Below are 9,484 nucleotides of genomic sequence, written 5' to 3'. Positions count from 1 at the left end.
TAAGAGTAGGCAATAGCGCCGCTGTCCAAGCTGTATTCCCCTCTTTACACACTGTATGACGTATGCCCGTCTGCGTTAGCTCGGGGTGGGAACGGGTGGATGGCCGAATGGTTAGCACGTGCGCGCTGTATCATAAGGTCTGTCATTAAGTCAACTGGCTTGGTTTCGATTCCTCGGTTGTACGTGACAAGGAGTAGGGTCGCCTGTCAAACCCCGTGGGTCTTTTCCGGGTCTTCCGGTTTCATCCCATTACCAAAGACCCCTACGCGCAAGCGAATTATGGAAATAAAATTGAACCATATGTTAGTCCCGAAATGGCCTAGTTTGTATCCAGTGATTACGTTTCTAGTGTAAGGAAAGATTTGTAATGTAAGAATCTTCAATGAAAAAAATGGAATTAAACAGTTAGAAGGTTTAATGGATCCATGTGATTTAAAGCGTCGACACATGGATCCAAAATTTTCAGTCTACAACAGAATACAATAATAATAAATAATAATAATAATAGCTTTATTTCCAATCAAGGGTCGTCAGGGGACATGGTACAGAGCAAACAAAGAGACAAAACCCAAATGACAGTCAAGCAAGAAAATATAATAGTATACATAGCTCCCAACAGGGGAGATACACATAATGCACTTAGGCTTCATGCCGAAAAAAAAAACGGCTCATGAGAACATTATTATTAATCATGAAAGGGAGATAAATCCACTTAACTCTTAATGTTACAGATCAATATTAAGCATTACAGAACAGCTGTATTCATCCGCAAAACAAATATAGTACCTAAAATTCATGTACATTATATAGGTTTAAACGTCAAATGAGGTCAAATGAATAGAGACGTCTTTAATATATACTAAATATTCGTATCATCCCAAATCGACAATAAAACAGCGAGAAAAAGGAAAATCTAAGTAATGGCAATCTAATTAACATAAAATTTACGACATAATGGATTCTTCAATGTTTTGATGGTGATCATGAAGAAAATAGGCCTACATCTGTTCTCAGGAATCCGATAAGATTTTCAAAAAAAAGATCAGTAGAATTATAGATTGTTATTCCACAAAGTCGAAAGGTATGTTAGATTTTTCATTCAGTCAAGTTAGAGCGAGTTTATTGCCGTACTTTGAGCTCCAAACCCGATAGAAATGAAGGCGGAAGTGGCCATAATAGTTTTAGAGATCACTACGTGATGGCGCTCCTGCGTCGCGACAAAAGGGGCCGATTTGTCGAGTGGACGTTAAACCCCTTTTCTCTACACCTTCGTTAGCTCAGTCTGAGAAGAACAGTAGGACGTTAAACCCTCATTTCATTTTTAAACCTGGGAAGACGGCAACGACCACGATAACAGTACGAAAGTCGAAAACGATGAGCGCTATTATCGCGGTGTGTTTATTTCTTAATTCCCTATTTTCAAGCTGAATTTTGCTTTGTGTGCGTGCTATCGCCTTACATGTCGTCGTAACTTGTATTTTACGACTTTTCGACTTTCGCGTTCTAACGGAGCGAAAAATCGAAATTACAAATGGTAGTTACAGGTGTCCACACTGATCAGCAATGAATATTCGCTAGGCCGCTACAATCACTGATAAGGATGACATCAATTCGACTTAATGGGTCTCAAATATTACATTTTTTCCAATTAAATTCAAAAACATTTTTTGACGTATTAGAAAAATAAAGACGTTTGACGTATTTATAGGTAAAAATTATTTACTATTTAGTGTAAATGTTTATTAAAATGACTAAAAGGCAGCATTCTGCCCGAAGCAGTAACGTCTTATGTAAACAATGCACTCGCCATTCAGCCAATGATTGACGCCGCGTGCTGTGACGGCACGTGTTAAAGGCAGTCATCTTTTACAGAGATATGAAAAGACTCGCAATTCTCTGTGAAACGGATTGACAGGTGTCCATAAACAATTGTACACGACGTGAAGTTGGATCAGGGGTGAGTTCTAAATCTAACTCTAGTATAGGCATAAATGAATTTATTGAAATAAAATAAAACCTCATTTTCTGGTTCAATCTGATTAAAACACAGATCCTATTTCGATTCGTTTTTATAGTTCAAAATTTCGTTTTACTTGTCTTTACTACACCAGGATCTGGAAGAGTTGTTATCATTGATGTGTTTTGAATGATGTGAGGGATTAGCCAATGAAACGGTTTGTTACGGCGAGCTTTATGCGTGTTTTGCACGAAACTGTGGGTAATATACTAGTAACATCAATGCTGATTAGTTAATAAAATATCTGATGTCATAGGGTCAAAAGCCACCCGTATGACCTCTGACGCGACCTATTGCCACAACCGGTCAGATCTTCATGTAGTGTAGGCCATCGAAAGTATAAAAAAACGAAACGAAACATAGATCTGTATTTTAATCAGCTTGTTTCTGGTTCAGAAAAGATAGTTATCTCCCTTTATTAGTATATCGTAGTTAAAATTAAGTATACAAATAATATGTTAAACAGGTTTCTATAACACTGTTTCAGATCACGTGATAAAGCTCACCGGAAGTTAGTTATTTTGAAACAAGATTGACTTGAGATAATCAATAAAGTAGTCGCCGAACAATATCGCAAGATGTTTTTCCTTTGGAAACACTTGGTGATTTACGTCCTGTTGCTGTTGTCCCACCCACCGCAGACAACCTGTCAAGCTACGGACACCGACCGTTTCGTCACCATCGCCTAAAACATACCGTGGATGATCGTCCGGCCATCGGTGGCGATCTGAGTCAAAGACCAGCATGTGGGGGGTTGGAATGTCTTGACCATGCACACAATAAACAGCGACCCCTGGTGGTTTCAGATCTCGTATCAATTGCTCTGTGTCTCTTCTCATCTGGTAGGCGGAGTCCAGGTCTAAATCGTTAAGGAATTCTTTATAATCATTGACGGTGTAGTTCTTGAAAGGGGTCATCACCAGAACTTCGTCCGATTTCCAGAACTTGTCCGACGGCATTAAAAAGGCAGAACTGGACATGGTTCTCTCTAGTCTGCGCATGCGCCGAGATTCAAAATAATAACCTGAAATATAGTGATAGAAGGAATAATTGCAAAAATGTCCTTATTTCAAGACATAGGTAAGGGGGGGGGGAACTAGTAGCCAGGTAAAGTGAAATGAAATGAAATGGTGTTTAACGTCCTACTATTCTGCTCCGACTGGGCTAATGAAGACGGGTATACGCCATACAGTTTGCAATGGGTGTGACACTATGGCCTACTCTTATATCAAATTCCAACTGCCAAGGGATCTTTTTCGGGAGAAGAGTGGGCTCTGAGGGCCGAGCGACCCTCTGCGGGCTTCGGAAGAAGAAATCATAGAGCGGGAGTCCGCCACGTGGCATATTAATTTGAAATGAAATGGGGATTAACGGGAACCTACTTTTCTGCACCGACTGGGATAATTAAGTGTGTCAAGATGAACATTTTGTCTGGACAGTGGCGCTACGGCCTGCTCTTATTCCGATTCGGACTGTCAAGAGTTCTTTTACCTGCACGCAAACGTGTACACTTGGCTTTGTTTTTTTGTCCCATCTGAACGACTATACGTTGTTCTGCACCACTGACATGGGGGGGGGGGACCACAGCGGGAAATCCCCATGACCTTTTTCGGCCAACGTAGGGATCGAACTCGGGAACTCCATGTTATCGAGCCAACGTCTTATTGCCGATTTCCAATAATCCTACTATTATGTGAAATATTAATTTTTTATTTCCTTGTTAGTCACAGTTTCTTTCTGAATGTTTTTACACCAAAAAATACAAAAATAAACATTTCCTTGTACTTAAACAGATTAATTGAATTTAATTAAAATATTCTGAATAGGGCAGCCCAGTTAATCACCAGTTATTGATCTATTTTACTAAAGGAAAGTTAAAAAAATACTAATCATGGGTGTGACAAATAGATCCATAACTTGTATATATTAAACATACATTAGTTAAGAGTTTAATAAAGAGTTGGCCATTCTTGATATAACAGTTCTAAAATAGACGATAAAAAAGAACATATTGAAAATTTCATTCAGATCACTTCCTTCTGAACGAAGATTGGACTATAAATAGGCATCAAGTGTCTCCGCGCCGTCTCCGATTTGATTGACAGACGAGGACATATTCTCGATTATCAAGTAACATTCTCAATGCCTACGGTACCCTCGATTATCAGTTCTTTCATCGGCAGTCTCCGGGAGTGACGTTAGTGATTTACGGCAAATGTTAGCTTGTTCACCCATTTAATGATTTAATTATTTAAATCCAAACTGTATCCAAGCAGAGGGTCTATGTAGTTGATTTTTGGCTAGTTATGCAAATAAAAGTCTAATTAATGGTTCACGTAATAGTGATAACCCGTGTCCATTGTTACCAGTGACATAGAAGAGTACTACTATTTATGTTTACCATGGAGAATTATACAGCAATATACAGTTACCATGGAGATAGATCTACACTGCTAGATGTAGTTACCATGGAGATAGAATTATACAGCTCGATACAGTTACCAGGGAGATAGATTTACACTGCTAGATATAGTTACCAGGGAGATATATTTATACTGTTAAATATAGTTAACATGGATATAGAATTATACTGTTAGATATAGTTACCATGGAAATAGATTTATACTGTTTGATATAGTTACCATGGAAATAGATTTATACTGATCGATATAGTTACCATGGAGATAGAATGGTGTTAATTACCTGACGTGAAGAGTAATAGAGATTTAATTGTTCCACCCCATGGTACTGAAACTGTGACGTATTTACTTATGTATTTATCTTTCCATGATTGAGACTGGTTGTTCAAGAAATATAGACTCACACATCCACCAAGACTATGAGCCAGTAGAACGACAGGAGTGTTATTGTTCATTATGTATGTGTCTTCTATCAGATTCTTTAATCTTATAAAGTAGACACCCATTTCATCTGGAAAACATTAAATCTTTCTAAAAATAGCATGACATGGATACCATATGACGTCATATTGGGGAAAGCATCGACGTCATATTTCGTAATCCAAAACAATATCTCTAGTTTTCTGAGCGAATTGCCTCATTCGATATCTACCCATCGTATAGAGTAAAGGCCTGTTTAATTTGGGCGGGAGCAGAAAGTTCTAATGACGTCGATCAATTTCCCAAGCAAGTCTCGCTATCAAGCATTGCTGGGTCTGATCTATTTACCAATGCCACCTGCAGATTTGCCAAGCTCACGAGAATTAGGACAGGTGATTTTTGCCGAAAAATTGTGGCCTATATAAGTAAAGAAAGGTTCCAACCCCCTTAAGCTAAAGATTTGTCCTATTTTAAAGGAGCTAAATCTCTGAGGACACAACAAAAGGTTAACTTCGATTAATATGCAGTGTTAATCATTGAAATGGGGTTTAAAGTCCTATTATTCTGCAGCGACTGGGCTAATGTGGTTATATTATAACTTTGATGAGCCACCGCGGCACCAAAGATGGAATACCAATCTATGACAAACATTGAGAATATTGACCATTTCAAGAGAATTTTTGTTAAATAACGATATTTTGTTTTAGTAATTACACTGACTTACTTGGTGCCTTCCTAAAATCATACGGTGCTGCTCTGACAGACTGACCTCTGACATAACCCCATTCCGTTAAACTGTTTACTATTTTAGCAAAATATCCAGCAGCTAATATAACACAGTTATATGAAATAAAACAGGAGCATTAATGGGATTAGACCAAATGGGGCCCTGGGTTAGATTTATCTTTCTATAACAAAACGGCTGTATATTGTGGCCAAGCTTTCTTAGCGATCTAAAAACGGTGTTTATATGAAAACACCTAAAATTAATCTTAAAGGTACGCCACCCCCCTCGCCCTCTGCTGACCCCTGGGTGTGTTGTCTTAAAGGTACCCCCCCCCCCCGCCAACTCCGTCGTGTTGCTGTAAAGGTATCCTCCCCCCCTCGGCCAACCCCGTTGTGTTGCCTTAAAACTACCCTCCACCCATCCCCGTAGCGCCAATGAGCAACACTTGTGTTGGATATTCGGCGCTATATAAATGATAAATTATTATAATTATTATTATGGGGATTTAATTTTGGGATTATTTTCAAAATAGTGCTTTGTTTCTTGCTCCCACTGACCTGCACTACTACTTCATCTCCCACTGAGATCGACTTTGACCTGCACCGCTTCTAAGGTTTGTTCCACCCACTTTTAGTAAGAAGTTAACTTACCGCAGTCTCGGAAAAAGTTTGAAATTAAGTTGGTGTTAATTACCTGTGTAGAAAGGTGATATTACCTATTATATAAATATCATATGACCTACCTAGTACTTGGATAGACGGATCTAAATATTCTACCGTGTTGGTATCACCAAAACCAGGTATATAGATATCTACACCAGGACTGTTACTGGTTGTTCGAGTCACATTATTATATACTAATCTACAAATAAAGACGGACTGTTACTGGTTGTTCGAGTCACGTTATTACATACTAATCTACAAATAATGACAGTTGTTACTGGATGTTCGAGTCACGTTGTTATATAGTAATCTACAAATAAAGACGGTTGTTACTAGTTGTTCGAGTCACATTATTATATACTAATCTACAAATAAAGACGGTTGTTACTGGCTGTACGAAACACGTTATTATATACTAATCTACAAATAAAGACGGTTGTTACTGGCTGTACGAAACACGTTATTATATACTAATCTACAAATAAAGACGGTTGTTACTGGTTGTACGAGTCACACTATTACATACTAATCTACAAATAATGGCAACTGTTACTGGTTGTACGAGTCACACTATTACATACTAATCTACAAATAATGGCAACTGTTACTGGTTGTTCGATCACATTATTATATACTAATCTACAAATAATGACAGTTGTTACTGGTTGTTCGAGTCACGTTATTATATACTAATCTACAAATAAAGACGGTTGTTACTGGTTGTTCGAGTCACATTATTATATACTAATCTACAAATAAAGACGGTTGTTACTGGCTGTACGAAACACGTTATTATATACTAATCTACAAATAATGACGGTTGTTACTGGATGTTCGAGTCACGTTATTATATACTAATCTACAAATAATGACGTAGAAAAATTAATATGTTCACCGACCGGGATATTGAAGCCAGACATGTAGTATCAGGAAAGAAGCGAGCAACCGACGTCTACTTGTGTACTTGTTGACGTTCACGTAAAACAACCAAAAAAGGTTGGAATTTGACGAAAAAACGCCGCTGCCCGGGCTCAATTTGCTGAAATTTGAGGGAAATCTCCTGTCAGATGCTATCTCTGCTGAACGCGTCGTTTTTCAGATGCTATGTCTGGTGAACCGCGACAAGATACCATGTCTGGTGAACCGCGTCTAGATGTCATATCTGGTGAATCGCGACAAGATACCATGACTGGTGAACCGCGTCTAGATGTCATATCTGGTGAACCGCGTCTAGATACCATGCCTGATAAACGCCGTCTAAATATCATGTCTGGTGAACCGCGTCGAGATACCCTGTCTGGTGAACTGCATCTAAATACTAGGTCTGGGGAACCGCGTCTAGATACCATGTCTGGTGAACTCCATCTAAATCCTAGGACTAGTGAATCGCGACTAGATACCATGTCTGGTGAACTAGATGACGTGAACAGCGTGGCTATCTTGTGACGTACCTCAAGTTATCTATGAAACAATCTATAACTGGCGGGATGAGTTCTAGTAGATTTATCCAGATGTTATAGAGACGGGATTCTTTACGACATAAATAATGTACCACACTTGTTTTATTCAACACTGCGTCTAGCCGACTACCCGCATCACCGGGTACTACAAATAATAATAATAATAATAATAAGTTGTCTAGGCTTACGGGGTGTTGGATGGTTGAATGCTTAGTGCGTGCGCGCTGTAACATAAAGTCTATCATTATTGGAATAAAATTGAACCGTATGTTGATCCCGAAATGACATGGTTTGTGTTGAGTGCACGTCAAACCCGTCTCTCTCTCTCTCTCTCTCGCTCTCTGTGTAGCGTATGCCCGTCTTCATTAGCCCAGTCGGAGCAGTTAAACCCCATTTTATTTTATTTTGCAGTAGAACTGGCTAATGAAGATGGGCATACACCGGACAGTGTACTATGAGGGAAACTTTGCCGGACAGCGGCACTACGGCCTACTCTTATATCGAATTCCAATTGTCAAGGGATCTTTTATGTGCACGCCAATGTATACACGGGACCTCGGTTTTTCTTTTCGTACCATCCGAACGACTAGACAGCTGTCCTTGTCAATCCCCTCCGTCCAGATAAATGAAGTTAAAGCAAGGAATTTATATTTTCATACCTATTATGACAGGGTTCAGCGTGGCACCATCGGTTGGATTCATCACAGCAACCAATAACAAAGCTGGTATCATTTTTATATACATTGTAGATGTTACTGTTGCGTCTAGTTTCTCGCACAGGATGAAAAACAATAATATTTCTAAATAGTTTAAATCTAGATTGTCTCCCCAGTTGCCTTCTACCCAGAATCTTCGCCTTCCCAGGTCCAAATTCTCTCTCTAAGCAATGTGTATAGGATTAGCTAATAATGTTTCTATGAAGAATCTTCCGTAATAGCAAGTCCACATTCAAACTGTCTCGATATTGTTAGTTATATAAGTGATGAAGGTTGTCGTGCACAAGACAGTATATACTTATTATTTATACATCAGCTGGTACGAGTGGTGTATATCTGACGTTCAGTGTTCTGTTGGACTTGTGTCTCCTACCCTCGCTATCTGGCAACTGAACGCTTCTGGTCAATTGTGTGAATTTATTGTAAACGGAGAAGCTTTATAAAATACCGGGCAAGCCGGAAAGTTTTATAAAAAACAGGAAACATTTCAGTTTAATCCGATAATACATTAAGCTGGTTACGCATAATTTCTAATTTATTCGAAAAATTAAAGATACTTTCCCGCGTACAAACTGTGTGACTTGATGATATATTTGGACTAAAACGATATTCAAACTAGTTAATCTATCAAAAAATAAAATTTTGTTTTCGCGGGGAGACACCTCAAGCTATAATTAAACTGTTGTTAGAAGCCATGTCTGTCGCCTCACTTCATACATATTAAGCCGGAAAGTTTTATAAAAACCAGGAAACATTTCAGTTTAATCCGATAATACATTAAGCTGGTTACGCATAATTTCTAATTTATTCGAAAAATTAAAGATACTTTCCCGCGTACAAACTGTGTGACTTGATGATATATTTGGACTAAAACGATATTCAAACTAGTTAATCTATCAAAAATTAAAATTTTGTTTTCGCGGGGAGACACCTCAAGCTATAATTAAACTGTTGTTAGAAGCCATGTCTGTCGCCTCACTTCATACATATTAAGAGGTCTAAGTAAATTCATAATTAATTTCTTTCAATTTTTTTTTCTGCCGTTTAATTGCAGAGTATTTT

The 9,484-nt window shown here is 38.4% G+C and overlaps 1 protein-coding gene across 2 annotated transcripts; it reads right to left on the bottom strand.

Annotated features, from left to right (window-relative positions):
- Positions 1–520: 520 nt before the first annotated feature.
- Positions 521–8,811, bottom strand: LOC126822630 (phospholipase A2 group XV-like). Of its 2 annotated transcripts, XM_050551620.2 has the most exons (6): positions 8,366–8,811; positions 7,698–7,851; positions 6,327–6,445; positions 5,582–5,683; positions 4,721–4,948; positions 521–3,041 (listed from the first exon to the last, which is right to left on the bottom strand). In XM_050551620.2, the coding sequence occupies exons 1-6, from the start codon at positions 8,448–8,450 to the stop codon at positions 2,530–2,532; spliced, it is 1,200 nt and encodes a 399-aa protein (XP_050407577.1). In that variant the 5' UTR covers positions 8,451–8,811; the 3' UTR covers positions 521–2,529. The 2 variants fall into 2 exon arrangements, with proteins under 2 accessions (XP_050407577.1, XP_050407578.1); XM_050551621.1 differs by lacking the exon at positions 521–3,041 and having other exon boundaries at positions 4,713–4,948.
- Positions 8,812–9,484: the final 673 nt, after the last annotated feature.

This window comes from Patella vulgata, chromosome 5 (assembly GCF_932274485.2).
Source record: "Patella vulgata chromosome 5, xgPatVulg1.2, whole genome shotgun sequence".
Lineage (NCBI taxonomy): Eukaryota > Metazoa > Mollusca > Gastropoda > Patellidae > Patella > Patella vulgata.
The sequence above is the reverse complement of the archived record's forward strand: the minus strand, read 5'-3'. Positions and strand labels throughout refer to the sequence as shown.